General features: G+C 49.4%; 1 protein-coding gene across 2 annotated transcripts; it reads left to right on the top strand.

Moving 5' to 3' along the window:
• The first annotated feature begins 376 nt into the window (after positions 1-376).
• Positions 377-17,188, top strand: LOC129047775 (insulin-like growth factor-binding protein-like 1). Of its 2 annotated transcripts, XM_054519659.1 has the most exons (5): positions 383-903; positions 10,905-11,014; positions 11,761-11,877; positions 13,580-13,738; positions 15,994-16,094. In XM_054519659.1, the coding sequence occupies exons 1-4, from the start codon at positions 444-446 to the stop codon at positions 13,727-13,729; spliced, it is 837 nt and encodes a 278-aa protein (XP_054375634.1). In that variant the 5' UTR covers positions 383-443; the 3' UTR covers positions 13,730-13,738; positions 15,994-16,094. The 2 variants fall into 2 exon arrangements, with proteins under 2 accessions (XP_054375635.1, XP_054375634.1); XM_054519660.2 differs by lacking the exon at positions 13,580-13,738 and having other exon boundaries at positions 377-903; positions 15,994-17,188.
• The last annotated feature ends 2,234 nt before the right edge of the window (positions 17,189-19,422 follow it).

The raw sequence follows: 19,422 nt of genomic DNA, 5'->3' as shown, positions 1-19,422 counted from the left end.
TAAAATCTACATTTTAAACCATATATTCTCTTTATAAAATAAAACTTTGAAAACTACTGAATGCAAAATAAAATTAAATAAAATAGCGCATCCTTCTGGGAGGATTTACGGGCATACTATCTGGAGCCAGCCTTGGATCCGGAGGCCTTACGGTTATCCAATCCTGACTCTGCCATAGCGACCTCGGGCAAGTTCTCGCCCCGACTGGGTCTCGGATCCCTCAAGAGTCCAATCGGAGGTCGGAGAGCTGCTCTTGGGGCGTCCCTCCAGCTCGGAGCCCCAGGCCGCGGGCACCGCGCGGGTCCCGGGCTGGAGCAGCGGTCTGCTGGCGCCCCGCGGTGCAGGCCCGGCCAATCAGCGGCCGCGGGGCGGGAGCGGTGACTGCTCGGCAGGCGCGGAGCGGAGCGCGAAGCAGAGGCGCCGCCGCTGTCCCGGAGCAAGCCATGCCGCGCTTGTCTCTGCTCTTGCCGCTGCTGCTTCTGCTGCTGCTGCCGCTGCTGCCACCGCTGTCCCCGAGCCTCGGGATCCGCGACGTGGGCGGCCGGCGCCCGGAGTGTGGTCCGTGCCGGCTAGAGGGCTGCCCGGCGCCTGCGCCCTGCCCGGCGCCCGGGATCTCGGCGCTCGACGAGTGCGGCTGCTGCGCTCGCTGCCTGGGAGCCGAGGGCGCGAGCTGCGGGGGCCGCGCCGGCGCGCGCTGTGGCCCGGGCCTGGTGTGCGCGAGCCGGGCCGCGGGGGCGGCGCCCGAGGGCACCGGGCTCTGCGTGTGCGCGCAGCGCGGTACCGTCTGCGGCTCCGACGGTCGCTCGTACCCCAGCGTCTGCGCGCTGCGCCTGCGCGCCCGGCACACGCCCCGCGCGCACCCCGGTCACCTGCACAAGGCGCGCGACGGCCCTTGCGAGTTCGGTGAGTCGGGGTCGGGGATTGGGTGGGTAGAGAAGGAGGGATTCCAACCCTCTGGAGTGTGGAGCGAAGGGGTGTGTCCACCCCTGCCCAGTGGTGGACGGCGCTGCCTGGCACTCAGTTTCCCCTTAGGGAGCAGTATTTCTTATCTCTCCTCGTGCTCAGAGAGACTGGGGCGAGAATCCTTGGAGACGCCACTCACTGTGCTAGTCGAATTTTTGGTGAGCCTGCTACGCCTTTTGATACTTAAGTACCTGCTGATGCAGTCACTTATTTGTAGGCGTGGTATGTTTGCCCCGCAGGAGACTGGGAGTTAAGGAGGGGGATCCCAGTTCCCAGGTATCCAGCGCTAGGTGGATTGTTTGAAGGGGGAGGAAGGGAAGTTGAGGATGCGGAAGGAGGATGAGTTCCAGACCGGGGAATCAGGAGTCACCAGGCCATAGCACCAGAGCACCAGGGCCCCAGGTGTGGGATGGGGCTGAGCTGGGGTGCTGAGGGAGCTCCATCCAGGAAAAGTAAGACATTTGGAGACGTAAGATCTGAAAAGATTGTGGTGCTATTAGGGGCAGACCCAGGTTTCGTGGGTCTAAGACATATATAATTCGGAGAGTCCTGCCTTAAGTAAAGGAATAGAACTGCTAGGGACTTAGAAACTTATTATGAAATGCTAGGGACTTAGAAACTTAAGCTTCATTAACATCACAGTAAAATAATCTCTGAGTGCTATAGTTGCCCACCCTCTTTATGTACCTTTTGAAAACCAAACAAAAAGAAACCAAAACGTTAGCACTGCTTTACCGGCTTCCTAAGCATGAGTGTATCCCACCCACTAGGTTTTGAAGTGCCCCTGTGTACTCTGCCTGGAGTGGGCAGTGCAGAGTTTAGGGTGAGTGAGAAGGTGGCCAGTGAGTCCCAAGGAGCCTGGGTTTCGGCCTGGGGTTCAGGCTTCTGGGAAATAATTCTGGCCTGAGCCCAGAGACCGAGTCCAGACTTTAGTGCCTAAGTCAGTGTAATGAGTTAGCTTCAAGAAAGAAGCTTGGGGTGGGGTGAGACCTTTCCAAGCCTTAAGAAGTATCTAGTAGTCTTTCCTCTCAAGTAGTTCAGGTAGATGTACCCAAGTCCAGGAGACGCAATGGGTTGTTGGAGATGGGGCAGGAAGCCTCCTGTCCTGGGAAATGTAAAACCAGTGTGTGGCCAGTTGAGCACAGGAGAGTCACCATTGACTCTTCCTAACTGAAGCTCCCCATGGAGGACAGAGCTGGCTGGGGGTGCATCTGTACTGCCTCTGGCTCCCTGAGTGGCCCTGGACGGGCCCCTTCCCCTCTCTGGCCATATCAGCCCCAGTGGAGTCATTGTTGAGGTCCCTTTCGCTCCGGAACACTTAGTTTCCGCCCTGTGGCACTTAAACAGTCCTGTCTCTTTCCTTTTGCTAGTTCCTGTCACTCGTTTTTATAACTGCTTTCCTCAGCAGTTAATTCACAGGCAATTCTCTTTGTCTCCAGACAGGTAACACTTTAACTCCACATGCAGGAGACATAAGAAATGCTGACCAAGTCCTCAGACTATAAATGGTGCTGATGATCTCAGATAATTTCTCCCCAGAGTGGCATTCTCTTCCTAAGAGAAAGGCACCTTAAAGACATTCAGACCAAATCTGCTGTTATACAGAGAAAGAGACTGAGACCCAGCAAGGTCAGAGCCCTTGTCCAGGGTGACCAGTAAAGGATGACCAGCTCCCTGGTCCCAACATCCTGTCCAGTGCTCTTTCGGCACAGGACTTGATAGTATTAAGTCAGGCAGATGGTGGTTACCATGGTTACCAGAGTGAGGCCAGATGGCAGATGGAAACTCCATACCCCTAATTCACTGAAAATTACCAAATGACAAGTAAATGTGACAGCCCCTTCACTCTGATCTATGGGATCTGAGGCCCACCTCAGGCACAGACTCAGGGAATAAAGATGTTCATGGGGCCACACGGAAGCAACTCAGAACTGCTTTTCATGATCTCATTACTGACAGGCGTCAGGCCTCCCCGGGGTTCAGCCCTCCTTCCGCACCAGCCTTTGTGTCATCCACCACAGAACCGGGCACTGTTTGCCTGTCACTCTCTGTTCTGAAGTGCTAGTGTGGCCTCTGCCCTTGTGTCCGGATAAAGCATGAAGGTTTGGACAGGGGATGTTTCCTAGCCCAGGCAGCAGCTCATTCTATGCTGTCCTAAAGCCATCTTTTATTCAGAAGACACAGCGGGAGCGTTTTTTAACAATGCCCCTGGGGATCCCGGTTGAAGGAAAACAGACTGTGAGTCAGAGCAGGCCTGTTCTGCTTCAATATTCGTGATAAAATCACCCCTCCTGACTCCCTGGGTACCCAAGCACCTAGATTTCATGGAATGAGGCCTCGGGAAGTATTTATTATGTTGTTCACAGTGTGTGAAGGGCCCTTATACATGCCTCTGAGGAGCCTGGGGAAGCAGTTTTCAGGCTTAAATTCTGCCCTTTCCTCCTGTGCCGTGAAACGCCCCAAACTGCCACATAATGAGAGTGATCCTTTGATCCGCACACATGTATGGAAGACTCACATATGAATAATTCTTACTGTTGGAAATTGCTTTTGCATTTTTTTTTTTTTTGTTTTTGAGACAGGGTCTCACTCTATCTCCCAGGTGGAGTACAATGGCTTGATCACAGCCCACTGTGATCCTGGGCTCAAGGAATCCTCCTGCCTCAGCCTCCCAAGTAGCTGGGACTATAGCACATGACATCATGCCCAGCTAATTTTTAGAATTTTTTGTAGAGACAGGATCTTACTGTGTTTCCCAGGCTGTTCTTGAACTCCTGGCCTCAAGCACTCCTCCCACCTCAGCCTCCCAAAGTGCTGAAATTACAGACATGAGATACCATCCCTGGGCTGCACCCATCTTTTTACGTGATTTTTACAAGTGCCCTGGGGAGGTCTCCTTCCCATTTGATAGAAGGGAAAGCTGAGGCACATGGAAAGAAGTTCCCTGGAGCCACCTGGCTGGTCCCAGCTGTGAAAGGGCTCCAGTGTAGGTTTGCCTGGCTGTTTTGTTTTGAGACAGAGTCTCGCTCTGTCACCCAGGCTGGAGTGCAGTGGTGTGATCTTGGCTCACTGCAAGCTCCACCTCCTGGGTTCACACCATTCTCCTGCCTCAGCCTCCTGAGTAGCTGGGACTACAGGCGCCCACCACCATACCCGGCTGATTTTGTTTTTTGTATTTTTAGTAGAGATGGGGTTTCACTGTGTTAGTCAGGATAGTCTCGATCTCCTACCTCGTGATCTGCCCGCCTTGGCCTCCCAAAGTGCTGGGATTACAGGTGTGCGCCACCATGCCTGGCCTGCCTCGCTATTTTCAGATGGGCGCTGCACAGCTAGCTGCTAGCAACCTGATGAGTAAGGTGCTGTGCACACGCCAGCCTTGAATCTTGGGGGTTTCTCAATCTGGGTCCACCTTCCTGTTTTTCCCAAGGTTTGTCACTTGTGCCTCTATTTAGCACTATAGCTCCTGAGAGAAGCCTTGAAGGATGGGGAGAGAATCCCAACGCTAGCAAGGGGGAGGCACAGCATGAACTGAGGCTCAGAGGTGGTAGCCCTTTGGTGGGTGTGCAAGTGGGCCCGTAGGGCCGAGGCCTGGTAGGATGGTTGGGAAAGGAGATGACACCCCAGAGTAGTTTGGGGTAGGCCATTGCAAGCTTTGGGTACCAGGCCGAAGGGGGAAGCTTCATTCTGCACTTTGGGAGGCTGAGGTGGAAGGATTTCTTGAGGCCAGGAGTTCAAGGATAGCCTGGGCAACACAGCAAGATCCCATCTCTACAAAAAATTCTAAAAATTAGCTGGACATGGTGGCATGTGCCTGTAGTCCCAGCTACTTGGGAGGCTGAGGCAGGAGGATTTCTTGAGCCCAGGAGTTCGAGGCTACAGTGAGCTATGATCATGCCACTGTATTCCGCCTAGGAGACAGAGTGAGGCCCTGTCTAAAAAAAGAAGAAGGAGGAGGAGGAGGAAGAGGAGGAGGAGGAAGGGGAGGAGGAGGAGGAAGAAGAAGGATGCAAAAGCAATTTCCAACAGTAAGAATTATTCGTACGTGGGTCTTCAATACATTCTGAATTATTGGTTCAGCTTCTCACTGGCAAGGTGGTGTGGCCTTAGTATTATGATGATTATTATTGCTCTCATTACTTTAAAGGCTGGATAGTTCAGTGTGTGCACCCTATTTGTTAGCATTGGGAGAGGGTTGGGGTCCTACGGACAGCAAGTTAATGTCATGTTTCAAATGATAAATTAGATAGGAACAGGGTCCCGGCCAGCACCCGCCAGGGCATTGAGCCCTGGCAGCTTCAGTGAGCTCCTGAGACCCTGAATCTTAGAAAATTCAGCTTGGTTGAAATTCCAGCTCCACTTAGAAACCTAGGTCGGTGCTAGTGTGTGTTACCAGGTAACCAGGAGAGGCAGTGAATGCCACTTCCTGAGAGGGACAAAGAAGGGGGTTTGTGCTCAAAACCCTTTCATGCTGAGGGAGGAGATCTGAGGCAGAGGCTGCAGGGAGCAGGATTAAGCTGTTTCTTGTTCCACATCATAACGTGACTGTTAGCATAAATTATCAGGGCTGTTCAGTGTGTTGATTATTAAAATCTTTGGTTGTGTCCTTTTTAATACAAGCAGATGGGGTCCTGGGGGATGACTTGATATCCTTTCTTTCCCTAGCACCATTAACTTTAAAGAAATCTCAGAGGGATTTGGGAAGATTTTTTCATTCCAGCCATCAATGATCGATATAATTGACGAGGTAGGGGGACAAATCACCATACACTATAATAATAATATTGATCCCTTTCATTTGTACAGATCCACACAGTTAATAACACAGTCACATCCATTTTCTCCCTTCACCCCAAAGATGCAAGGCTGTGGTCATTATCTTCATTTGCAGATAAAAAGGAAATGATTAGCAACTTGCCCAAGCTCAAGTGGTTGGCAGCTATACCCCTGGGCATTTGAGTCTCCCTCTGGTACTGTTTTTGCTCACCCCACAGTACTGCCTCCTGTGACCATGTGCATCTGGGTGACTGTCTTACCTGCTGGTTAGCCCTTGGATGGCTGGATTTGTGCAATTCTACTAGGGCTATTGCTGGCACAAGCAGAAGGAAACAAGTATCAGCAAGGAAGAGCTATAGGGGGATGAAGCTTCCACATTCACAGACTGGGCTAGCTAGAAGCCATCCTCCCTCCTGCAGGCCACATCATTCTTGTGAAAGCCAGGCAGAAAGGAAAGCCCTGGTTCCTCTGGCAGTGTGGCGGCTCTGGCAACAGTAAGAGTATGTACTTGGCTCCCCAGAGTGAGGGCTGTAGTCATGGTCCCTGGTGCCGCTCACCCGAGGCCAGAGGAGGGTCTCATGCACGCAAGGAGCTTTAGAGGAGACTGCCTAGGGACAGCACACCCTGCTGAGTCCTCAAGTCCCTCTGCAGAGGTCTTTTACAGTTTGTAAGGGGTCTTGCAATTGTTCCTCACAACAGCCTTTGGGGAGTGGGCTGGGAAGGGAATAGATTCCTGTGCCCATTTTAAAGAAGAAGAAACTGAGGCCAAGACTGGGATGTGGCAGAGAAAGGTTTTGAACCTGGACTCTTCCACCCCTGCCTGCCACGCTGTCCTTCCTGCCTGTCGTGGCAGCCATGACATTGAGCACTCCAGTGCCTTGCTGGAATGAGCCCTTGGGGATAGCAGGGACTAGAAATGTCCTGCTGGTGTCAAGGACACATTGCTTATGTTATGGGTTATCTTCACAAGAGCTGTTCCCTGGGGGTGATGTTTGGGGTGTTTCATTGTTGTATAGAAAGGAGCTAACACGGCAGGCCTGCGACCGTATCCTCAGAAAGGCCTGCTGGCAAGGTTGGCCCTGGGCTGGTATCTGGGGACTTAGATTTCAGGGGGGTTCCACTCTTCTCAGAATTGATGAGAGTGGCTCACTGTGCCTGAACTGTACAAACAATGTGGTTTATGCTGAATCCCTGCTTTCCTTCTCAGAGTGTGGAATTTGGGTATTCGGTTAGGCAGAGAGTGCCTCTGTGGCCAGCTCCCAGTAAAAAGCGTGGGCGCCAAGTCACTCTTGAGCTTCTCTGGTAGACAGCATTTCACATGCTCGTGAGTCCATGGGGAGGGATCTTGGAAGCTTGGGCCTGCTTCCCCCACCCTGACTTTTTCCCTTGGCTGATTTTGCCAGATGGGAAAATCCTTTCACTGTAATAAATCACAGCCTGAGTACCACTATATGCTGAGTCCTGTGAGTCCTCCTAGTCCTCCTAGGATATCATTGAACTGGAGCGTTGTCTTGGGGATCCCCCAACACAATCCCTAAGCAACTCTTCTCTTATTCTGGATCGGAGCCCATACAGATAACAAATGTTCCACTTCAGAAACCAGTGTGGGAGTGAATGGAATCATGGTGCCTGGGTTTGAGTCCCTGTTCCTCTGGGCACTTTACCTTTCTGACTATTGGTTTTCTCATCTGTAAAATGGGGATGGAAGCAGCTACCTCACAGGGCTGCCATGAGGATTAAAGGGTGGTGTACATGGAAGGTCCTCTAGGGAAAAGGCAGGATGGTGTTAGCACAGTGGTTCAGAAGAGCTTGGGATCTGGAGCCAGATCACTGGGCTCATAGCCTCCTCACTACACCCTTTAATGCTCGGTAACCCAGGGCAGCGCCACCATCTGGCAGCTAGTGAGATTGCTGGAGAGATAAACAGGTTAATACCTGTAGGCAGAGGAGTGCTTAGCACACAGCGAGCACTGTGCTAGCTGATAGCATAATAACAGTGTTATTATTATTGATCTTAAAGAGCTACTATGGATAAAAATATTTTAAATTTAAAATCAGATATGTTGGGCCGGGTGCGGTGGCTCACGCCTGTAATCCCAGCACTTTGGGAGGCTGAGGCGGGCGGATCACGAGGTCAGGAGATCAAGACCATGGTGAAACCCCATCTCTACTAAAAAATAAAAAAAATTAGCCAGGCACAGTGGTGGGTGCCTGTAGTCCCAGCTATTCGGGAGGCTGAGGCAGGAGAATGGCATGAACCCGGGAGGTGGAGCTTGCAGTGAGCAGAGATCGCGCCACTGCACTCCAGCCTGGGCGACAGAGCGAGACCCCGTCTCAAAAAAATAAATAAATGAATAAAATAAAATAAAATAAAATCAGATATGTTAAAATATGTTAAAATTAAAAACAGGGCTGGGAATACAATGACTCATGCCTGTTTTCCCAGAGCTTTGGAAGGCCAAGATAGGAGGACTGTTAGAGGCCAGGAGTTTAAGAGCAGCCTGAGCAACATAGCAAGACCCATCTCTACAAAAAAAAATTTTTTTTTTAATTATCTGGACGTGGTAGTGCATGCCTGTAGTCCCAGCTACTCAAGAGGCTGAGGCAGGAGGATTGCTTGAGCCCTGGAGTTCGAGACTACAGTGAGCTATGATTGTGCCTTTCATTCCAGTCTGAGTGATAACATGAGACTCTGCCTCAAAAAAAGAAAATTAGAACCGGATTATTATGGCATGAGCAACATGAAATTTTTTGAGGTCACAGAACAACTGTTCTGTATCTTGGCTATAGTGGTAATTACATGACTGTATCCATTTGTCAGAACCTAGAACTGCACACCAGAAAGAACGAATTGTGCTTTGTGTAAATTTAAAAATAAATAAATAAATAAATAAATAAAAATTTAAATGTCCCTTTAAAAGCAGGGCCTCTTTTGTAAAGGAATTTGTATTTTTTGCCACAAAATCAGTTACAAAGTCAGTATTTCCAAGACAGTCTTTCTTAATTGTAGTTGTTGAAAGAGAGAGAGAGACTGAAACATGAGGAGACAGAGATGAATTGTGATTTACTGGTTTACTCATTTAGGCCTGAAAGGGATTGATGAAATCACATTTAAAATGTATGACTTTACATGAACAAAAGTAAACCACGCTGATTGAGAGTCTCCTTGGTATCCAGGTCTTTCTGACTATCACCATAGTGAGCCACTGGAGCACCGGTTTGGGCTCTCCTGGAGGCGGCATCCCAGCGCTTGTGTGGTTGGGGAGGTGCTGGCGGGACAATGTGAATAAATTAGACTGTCTTTGTCATCACAGATGGGGCTCCTGCAGAGCTCAGTGTTGTGGCTCTCTGTGGCTGTCAGGCAACGTTAGACATCTAGGATCTTGGTTCCAGGGGCTTTGGCTACATTCAGGCACATGGGTTGGGCACCACCCTTCAGAGGACCCTCAGATGGTACAGCTGAATGAGTGGGCGGATCAGATAGAGGGGGAGGAAAGCAGCCTGGGATGGGGAGGGCAGTCTGTATTCAACTCACTGGTGGGCTGCTGGGACACCCAGGGGCTATGGGGCTCCAGAGGACAGCCCCAGGATCAACAGGTGGGAGTTACAGGCTTTAGCTCTAGGTGAGGATGCACTTTCATACCAGGGGAACCCTCCAAAGGCAGGATGGCCTGGCTCCGTAGGTGGTGAGTTCTCCATCCCTGAAGGCATGCAAATGGAGGCTGTGTGGGCATGTCATACATGGTCAGGCACAGAATCACAGCGAATCAGGATGCTAAAGAGCCTCTCTAGTTTGAGACTGTGGCTCTAAGGCGATTTTCCAGAGATTTTTTTGGCACTGGCTTGACAGGGTCTGCTTCCCAGTCTGTCTGGAGAGGCCAAACTAGTCTCCTTTCTGCACCCTGATCCTCCTGTGCGTTGGGGTGTGATGCGACCCTGTCTGTCACCTCCTTCCTCCTGCCTTCTGCCTCCTCCCTTTGCTCTCCTTTTGTATTGCAGCCTTATCCAGGTGCAGTCTTGTGGAGAACAACAGGGCTGTCTTTGAGTCACCAGGCAAAGCCCTAGGAGTTCTAGACTCTGCAGTTTGATGGCCTGGAAATGAACATGTTTGTTCCTTGATTTGTCATGTGTTTGTTCATCCAGTCATCCTTTTGCTCCTGGCCCTCACTTGCATATCACATTAACTTACACTTTTCACTGATTCCATGGTTAGATCAGCTTGACCGCCCTAGGAAGCAGGGGTGTGATCCCCACCTTATAAATGACAGCTGGGTGGAAGCATTCCCTGGCCAGGCCTCTGCACTGCACATTGCCCGACACACTGTGGTGCTGGATGCCAGGGTGGCTGAGTTGCTGTCCAGTGCAGGTGAGAGCAGGTAGAAACGCCTGGCCTTGATTATTCCAGCCCAGTGTGAGCAGAGCAGATGCCAGGCACGGGGAGGAAGGCAGAGTGTGGAGTAGGAGTTCGAAGCATCTAACACTGGGTCCTGTCCAGAGAGCCCATACCCTCCCTCTCCTCTCTGTCATGTTCTGGCAGTCTCGAACCACATTTCCCTGATTCCCTGATTTGCCCAGGCTTGGGTCGGCTTCTGGGGGTGGGGAGGCAGAGGGAGTAGGGGAGCCCTGGGGAGTCTTTACTCTGTGCATGCAAATGGGCATCTTGAATGGACCGCAGGGGGTTGAGCTCCAGGGTGTGTGCAGCTGTTCTGCCTGGCATTCTTCTTCCTAACGCCCTCCACGTGGAAGGAGAAAACCCCATCTGTTAGAAGACTCTGCCATTGGTGGCATGACACCAGCCCCTCTAGGAGTCGGCTGCCGTGTTTCCTGGTTGAGCTATAGCAGATGGCAGCCGGAGCCTGGAACGGACCCTGGGAGGGAGCACTGAGGCCCAAGCTCTGCCACAGATGGTGCTGGGGGAATTTGGGAAGTCGCCCTTCCCCTCTGGACCCCTGCTTCCCCATTGGTAAAACAATCATTGGATCAGGAGATTGGTCGGCGGCTTTCCAGGTCTGAGGAAATCTCTCTTTTAGGATTCCTGCCCAAGCGTGATGTGCCGCTCCCCTCATGTCAGGACATCACAGTGGGCTCTCAGTGGCAGGGGAATTTAGAGGTGGGTTGCTTGGAACCCAGCAGGGTAAAGGTTGCATCTCCCTGTCTCCTCCTCCTAGCTCCTGTGGTCGTCGTTCCTCCCCGAAGTGTTCACAACATCACTGGGGCGCAGGTGGGCCTGTCCTGTGAAGTGAGGGCTGTGCCTACCCCAGTCATCACGTGGAGAAAGGTATTTCTGTCCAAGAACTCATGCATCTCGTGTGTGTGTGTGTGTGTGTGTGTGTGAAAGAGATGGAGAAACAGAAAGACGTGAGTGGTAAAAATGTTTTTCTTTTAAGTGTGTTTATATATATATATGCCTTTATAGGTGGGCCAGAGGATGAAGAAAAGATATCATCTGTACCACTCCTCTGCCTTGAAACTTCTACCCCAAAGCTCTCCCCTTAGAAGGGGACATTGCAACCCTTCCTGTGCCACTTACACCCTTGGCCACTTAGGGACCCAGAAAGCTGTGCTTTTACCCAGTCTGCTTCAGCTGCAGTGGCCATGTGTGTGTGTATCCTGCTTCACTTCGGGGCTGTGTTTCAGACAGACCTGGCTGGTGGCAGAAGACTCAGTCCTATTCCAAAACCAAATCTTCTAAAGACCAGTTTTAGAGAGACCGGCAAGGATCACTGTGAATGTTGTCCCCTTAATGTCAACAGCCCTGAGACGGGCGGGCGTTGAAATTCTGAATCTTTCTGTGGGATAGTGGTGATGTTCGGGTCTTTGCTGTCCGGCAGAGCGTGCTGTCTATATGTACAAGTAGGTTTAAAAAGTGACTGATGTCACTTGCACAGGCGTGAGCAGTGCTGGGGTTTCCGTTTTTGAATCAGTGGGAGGAGGAGGAAGGAGGAGGGCAAGGAAGCCTATGGGATGCTCTTTATCCAGAATTGCTTTTTCTAAGCCCCCTCCCGGCATTCCTGTCCCCTGTAGGTCACGAAGTCCCCTGAGGGCACCCAAGCACTGGAGGAGCTGCCTGGGGACCATGTCAATATAGCTGTCCAAGTGCGAGGGGGCCCTTCTGACCACGAGGCCACGGCCTGGATTTTGGTGAGTGTTTAGGATTATTGGATATTATTGACTGACCATTATAAACCATCCTTTATATTTCTACAACACATTACATGTTTCAAAGCTGTTCTTACCCATTTCTCACTGGCCCTTCCAGTAACTGTGAGGCAGGCAGGGCAGGTTTCAGATCTGCTGGGAACATACGTGTTCTGCTGCCAGGGGCAGAGTGATGGCCCCACAGTGATGTCCACGTCCTCACCCCCAGAACCGTACGATGTTACATGGCAAGGTGGTGGGAGGGAGGTTGTGGTTGCTAAACAGCTGAGATAAGGAGATTTAAGATAAGGAGATTAGCCTGGATTATCCGGGTGGGCCAATTTAAAGGTGGGTCTTTAAGTGTGGAAGAGGGAAACAGAAGAGTCAGAGGCAGACTGAAGTGATTCGATGTGAGGAGTACTTGACCCACCATTTCTGGCTTTGATGATGTTGGAAAGGGCCGCAGCCAAGGAGTGCCAGCATCCACTAGGAACTGGAGAAGGCAAGAAAATGAGTCTCCTGAGAGCCTTCAGAAAGAATGCAGCCCTGCTGGCACCTTGATTTTAGCCCACTGATTTTAGCCGCCTTTGGGCTTCTGGCCTCCAAAACTGTAGATAATAAATGTGTTTGTTTTAAGGCACTCAGCTTGTGGCGATTTGTTACAGCAGCCCAAGGAACTAGTACACCTGCCTAAGGTCACCCGCTGGTAAAGGCAGAAGGTAGCACATTCGAATCCTCCTCCAGAGCTCTTTCCTGCCACTCGCAGCACTTTAACCAAGATGAAGAATGCCACATGTTTGAAAGAGTGATGGAATGAGGAGATAGGGGTCCATGTCGGGTCAGTCACTGTACCTTTCTGAGCCTCCATTTCCCACTGTTGTTAAAAGAGGGCTTCAAACTGAAAGACCTCTGAGGGCCTCTGTGGCCCTGGCAGTCTGTGATTTCCCTGTGAGTCTCCTGTAAAAAGAAGACCATAATGCTCACCCTTCCCCCACGACTGGCATGGGTTTAAAATGAGCTGATGTGTGTACCCCAGCGCGTGGTCCTTAGGATGATTTGTAATTGATGGAAGCAGTTGGTTGTAACAAGAGAAAGCAAAAGAGAAGCGAGCTGGTTATGGACCTGGCTGTGAACATCCTTGGGGTGCTTCCTAAGGACAACCTCCTCATTCCACCCACAGCTCTGGGAGGCTTGGTGACTCTTCTCCACCCAGCTGAGAGATTGGGAATGCAATTGGCTGTGCGGTTTTTTCAAATCAAGCACATTCCTCTATTTTCTTAGGAGAAAAGACAGGGAGAAGAGGTTATCTCTGGTGGTATTTTGTAGAGGCTGCCCCTATAAGGAATACTTTGTGGATCATTCTTTGGTCAGTAGATTTTTGTTCTTCTTTTAACTTGAGGTATTTTCCAAATAACCGATACTTTGCACCTTTAATACAAAAGACCAGGTGGCTCACAGTAAAAGGCAGGTATGCGGAGGAATCATTCGGATGAGAGCCACAATAGGGAGCGTGCCTTTCAAGAGGGTCCCTGGGAAGGAAATTTACCTGCGTGCTCCTTGGCAGCCAAGGCAAGGAGAGAAATAGAGCAAGTTTTACCTTATTCTGAAAAGGAGGAAGTATGCAGACTTATCATTAAGAACTAACTAAGGAAGTCATTTTGCTGTACCTTATGTAACTGTATAAACTTGCCTGTTGTATTTCTAGATCAACCCCCTGCGAAAGGAGGATGAGGGTGTGTACCAGTGCCATGCAGCTAACATGGTGGGAGAGGCTGAGTCCCACAGCACAGTGACGGTTCTAGATCTGAGTAAATACAGGAGCTTCCGCTTCCCAGCTCCCGATGACCGCATGTGATGGAGAAATGTACATGTTCTACGTCATTTTCAGTATTTTACACCCATGTTATGAGATATTTGAGGTGGCTTATAAGACCTGTAATAAAAAAGAAGAAAAATACGTAAATGGGGGAAACCAGGGAGAGAGCAAAAGAAGAGTAGGGACATACTTAGATGAGCAGTAGAATCCCTGCTATATTCTGCACACATCTCCCTCTGAGCTTCTTAGCATGCAAAGACAGGAGCTGTGAACATGATGTGTGTCCATGAGATGAAAAGACCAGTTGTGTTTTGGGGCTGGAGGGAATATTTCCTCTGTATTCTTCTAGAAAGAGCACTGAGAGAGGTAGCAGACAGTGTCATTGTGACAGCGTCCATGTGAAAATATTCCCACAAAGAAGATGCCTGAGCTTCCTTTGTATGTTCCTGGAGCCCTTCCTTGTTCAGGATGCCTGAGCTTCCTTCCTGGGGCTCAGGCCTTGCCTTCCTGTCCTCAACACTGTATGCTGCTTTGCAACACATCTCCTTGTGGGTAGGGGCAGAGAGAATCTCTGGCCAGGGCCTCCTAGTCTGTAGTCACACAGGTGACAGCTGGGGTTGCATCTGTTCCTTGCCTACAGGTGAACTGGGATTTCGGGAAAGGGATCACTTTGTAAGCCAGCTTTTGCTCGTAAAAATCCCAAAATATTGCTGGCTCACAGCCACAGACGTTGATCACTTGCTCATGTTCCATGTTATAGCTGTGAGCTGGCCGTGGCCCTGCCCCATGTGTCCCCTCATTCAGGACCCAGCTGGAGGAGCAGCTCCAGTGTGGAACATGTCCGTTCTGTGGCCAAGCTGCACACACCATTGCATTTAAAGTTTCTGCTCAGATGTGATGTGTGCCCCGCCCGCTTACAGACCAATCAACAGGTCTGGGATGGGGAGGACAGGTGGTCCCAGTGGGGATGGTGTGGGAGGATGTGTGCTTCACTCACCAGAGGCAAAAGGGGCAGGTTTTGCATGATCATCTTTTTTTTTTTTTTTTTTTTTTTTTGAGACAGAATCTCACTCTGTCACCCAGGCTGGAGTGCAGTGGCACGATCTTGGCTCACTGCAAGCTCCACCTCCTGGGTTCATGCCACTCTTCTGCCTCAGCCTCCTGAGTAGCTGGGACTACAGGCATCTGCCACCAGGCCTGGCTAACTTTTTTGTATTTTTAGTACAGACGGGGTTTCACCGTGTTAGCCAGGATGGTCTTAATCTCCTGACCTCATGATCCACCCGCCTCGGCCTCCCATAGTGCTGGGATTACAGGCGTGAGCCACCACGCCCGGCCTGCATGATCCTCTTACAGGAATGGGGGAGCAGTGGTGAACAGGCACCATTACCAAGGCTGATCAACAGGTGCTTAATAGAACAGGAAAAATTAGAAACAAGTCTGATAAGGTTTCTCAAAAGCAGGGGGATTTTGCCATGGTTTTAGTTATATTATTCTTTTAGCCACTACTGCTGCACACCTTCTGTGTGCAAGGCCTTACTTCTGGTCTGTAGGGGATCACAGAAAAACAAAAAGTGGACATAATTATAATACAAGGAGTGCAACGTAAGGGAATGGGAGGAGATATTAAGGCACGAAAAGCAGCTTAGAACTGGGGAAAATGAAGGAAGAATCATCGAGGAGGTGGCATGAGGGTTGAAGGATGGGTGTACGTGAGTAGTTAGAGGCCCTAGAAATGGGGAGAAAAATATGAAAATGTAAAACTGTGAAATAGGAATTCAACAAAGAGTTAGGAGATTGGGTCTTAAAATTGTCTTCCTGATGATATGTTTCCAGTTTTAAATATATATATCTATAATTTTCAAATACACGTATATTTTGAGGCAGAAATGATTCTGGGGTGTGAATACATCAAAAGGATACCATGAAAAATTGTGGAATTTTAAGACCATCACTGCTGCCTAGGTCTTGAGTTCCTTCTGTGACACACAGTATTGCCAGCTCTGGCTTGCATACCTCCAGGGATACAGAGCTCACTACCACTGAGAGCCATCTGTGGATTTTCCAATGGTTGAAAGGGTCTTCTTATTAAGCTGGAGTCTGCCGCTCTGAAACATCCACCTTTTGGTCTTAAAAGTACTTCCTGGGGCTCCACAGGGCCCTTCACTCTCCACCGGGCACCATTTCCTGCTGGGGAGGGATTTGAAGTGAAGGATCATTTCCCCCACCTTCCATGTAACACATAGTTGATTGTAACAGAGCAGCCTTACGTTCTCTAATTCTTTTTCTCCTTTTCTTCCTAGGGTCTTAGAAACATTGATCATGGGATGATGGAAAAGTCAAATAACGGATCTTTGTGCTTCATGAAGAGTTGGAAAACCTGTGTGTGTAGATGACCCCTTTTGTGTGTTTTTAAAAATTAGATGCAAACTAGATTTGTAAGCAGATGTAGTTTTTAGCAGGGCAAACAGTGAGAAACGGATTTGCATGTGGCTTCTTTATACTTTTGAAATGAGTTGCTCCGTGAGAAGTCTTTTTGTAATTACTCTCTTCCAGGGATATCACAGAATGGCATGTTTGCAATTTCTAAAGGGCTCGTGTCAGCTGTGACTCTTTACCTCATTTGTCTATGACCTATTAGTGGTGCTCTGTGACTTAGTGTGTGTTGTAGAAGGAGGGATGAGGGTCCCAGCTGTCCTCTGCCTGACTGTAACTTGCTGTGTGACCCGAACAGGTCCCTTCCCCTCTCTGGGCCCTGGTCCCTTCATCTGTGAGTATGGCATTTTAACTGGATGTTATCAATGTCCCTTTTAGCCCTGCCATCCTAGAGTAAGATGACCTTTTGGGAAAATTACAGGAGGTGTGGTCTTAGTGTTCTTTCTAAAATGGTATTCCCTCAGAAACAAATTCCATTCCTTTACCCCAGGGTGTGGACAGCTGGCTGTAGCTCTTCTATTCCTACCTTTTTCCCTTTTAAGGAGATTTAGTTTTAGTTGGGATGCTTTACCAGACTCAGGAGCGCCTTGGCTGGGTCTTTGGAGACCAGAGCATCCATTTGTTAGCCTAGCATTCTCTTTTTTAAAATTTTATTTTGAGACGGTCTTGCTCTATCACCCAGGCTGAAGTGCAGTGGCGTGATCATGGCTCACTGCAACCTCCACTTTCTGGGCTCAAGTGATCCTTCCACCTCAGCCTCCCGAGTAGCTGGGACCACAGGCATGCCCCACCACACCCAGCTATTTTTTTTTTTTTTTTTTTTTTTTTTTTTTTTTGTAGAGACAGGGTCTCCCTATGTTGCCCAGGCTGGTCTCAAACTCCTGTGCTCAAGTGATCCTCCTGCCTTGGCCTCCCAAAGTGCTGGGATTACAGGCATCAGCCACTGTGCCCGGCCTAGCCTAGCATTCTCTAAACAGGTGGTTAGAAGCAGTGGAGACCAGGCTTCTCATGATCAAATTGTAAAAAAAAAAGGTCAGGTGTTATCTCCAGACTGTGGAATTAGATTGTAGTAGAATATATTTTACCTACAAATATTTTGACCTCACCCAAGAGTAAGGCTCTCTTTTTTTTCTTTTTTAATGAAAAAAGAAAGGAGAATATTTGCTATCTTATCTTAAAAAAATAGATCCTTAGGTGATTACAATTTTAAAATAAGAATTGAGATCCCTTACTATGCACAGTCCTTTAAGTTCATAAAGCTTGATCCCAACTCTGGGAGATGGGGCAGGACAGGTGTTAATGTCCCTGCATTTTGCAGATGAAGAAACCAGGCTCTGAGAGGAGAAGCTACTTGCCCAAGGTCTGAAGGCCTCTGAAAGAGGAGTAGAACTCGGGGCACCTGGCCCTCCTTGGTCCCCTCTCTACTCCACAGTGCTGCTACTCAGGGTCATCTCAAAACTATGTAAAGGCAGATGTTGCCAATCCACAGGCTTCAGGGACTCTTATCAAGACTCATCCCAACTTTTAAGGCACACTTTCATACCGCTCACATTGTGCATTACATTTTGGAGTCCTTGTTGGAAGTGAACTTTCCGCCTGTAAGCCTGCCATTTCATATCTAAAATATTGGGATGGCATCACCTTTTGTACTATGCAGCAGAAGACTGGCCTGGGATTCTGGAAACATGAGATCCGTTTGCATATTAATCCCCCGCTCGCTGTGTGACCCCGAGCAAGTCTCCTTCACTTTCTGTACCTCAGTGTCCTTATTTGAGTAAAAAGGGAATAAAACCAGATGAGTGGTTTTCAAACTTTAAAACACTGGAAGCTCTCTTTGAAAACAAAAGATGAGAATTGAAATGGATGGCACTGGAAGCTGTTCTTGTCAACTGGGGTTTGGAGCTGCCAGGGGACCTGCTCACATCCACTCCTCACTCAGCACCTCCCGCCCCTCTTCTCCACGCACTGTGACTTACTTCCATGTGTGAGGGCCTGCAGTTAATTCTCCTGTGTCTTGAATGGTTGGGAGATGATTTGGTCAGACCCTTAGTGAAATGATGTGGGAAGGAACAGGGATGCTGTGGCTCTGAAGAAGGCAGTAGAACATCCCACATCTGCTAATAAGCACATTTTGCAAACTCAGTTGACTCACCTCAGATTTGCCTGGTGAAAATTGAAGGGCTGGATGTAGACCCAGAGAGCAGGGTGGACAGAGCCCGTGCTGGAAGTACTGAGCATCAGGACCGTATGGGGCTGGCTTTAGCATCATCATTCTGTGCAGACAAATAAATAATTAATGTCACACTGTCTGAAATTTTCACCACAACCAAAAAGGCGCATTAACATGATTGTTCCAGCCTCATGGTTTTTTCAAGTGTGAGTGCCCAGAGACCTCTTCAGAGGCTAAGAGAGAGCATGCGTTGCCACAGCTGTTAGCATTTGGAGACATAATTACAATGCCCTCCCCTCCCCGCACCAAACCTGGGTTTTTCTACTGTTTTTGTAGATGTCATGATGTCACGACCTCTGCACCGTGAAAATAAATGTTTTTAAGGACAGTCTTTGTGGTGTCTTTGTTGTAGGAATGCTGTATAGGTGGGTGCAGGTCCCACTGGTATTCCTTTATCATCCCTCATGCATCCTGTCCTTTCTTCTGCGTGCCCACTTCAGCTACTTAGTCTAGACCCTCCTTACCTCTAATGCCTGGGGTACGATCACAGCCCCATCGTTCACCTTGCCCGCAATTTTTAACCAGCCCTAATCATCTTACACTACTGCCCTTGACTATGTGTGTCCTGCCGTGTAAGCATTCTAGTACTTAATTCACTTGCTGAGATATGTGCTCTGTCCCCTCCCACACACACTGAGTAGCATTCTCCAGGTGCCAGACGGGTACAAGATGCTGAAAATCATATGTTTGGAATCATCTGGATTCCTCCCATATGAAAGTAGATAGAATCAGGTCCTGAACTCAGACTCCAGCGGAGGCATGGGTGGCATGAGGTCACTATCCCTGGCAGCATATGGTGTCTGCTTTGTGGTTAGAGCAGAGGGAAATCAAGACTTCCCAGAAGAGGAGGCAGGCATTCGAACTGGCAGGAGTGGGTGTGGGGGATTCCAGGCTAAGGAAACAGCATGCAAAAAGGAGTCAGGGTAGAGAAATGCAGTGTAGTTTGTGAACAGGGAGGAATGGCCAGTTGCTGCTGCTCAGAGCTGTGGTGGTGGGTGGGTAGTAGTTTGGGGCAACACCCCTAAATGCAGACAGAGGAGGTTGAACTTGTTGCCATAAGCAGTGG

This window comes from Pongo abelii, chromosome 13 (genome assembly GCF_028885655.2).
Source record: "Pongo abelii isolate AG06213 chromosome 13, NHGRI_mPonAbe1-v2.0_pri, whole genome shotgun sequence".
Classification (NCBI taxonomy): domain Eukaryota; kingdom Metazoa; phylum Chordata; class Mammalia; order Primates; family Hominidae; genus Pongo; species Pongo abelii.
This window is presented reverse-complemented; position numbering and strand designations above follow the sequence as displayed.

Excerpts from the sequence above, each read along its gene's own strand:
- LOC129047775 (XM_054519659.1), top strand. The coding sequence starts at position 444 with ATGCCGCGCTTGTCTCTGCTCTTGCCGCTGCTGCTTCTGCTGCTGCTG. Across the intron at positions 904-10,904 it reads CGACGGCCCTTGCGAGTTCG|CTCCTGTGGTCGTCGTTCCT; the intron begins GTGAGTCGGGGT and ends TCCTCCTCCTAG. Across the intron at positions 11,015-11,760 it reads CAGTCATCACGTGGAGAAAG|GTCACGAAGTCCCCTGAGGG; the intron begins GTATTTCTGTCC and ends TGTCCCCTGTAG.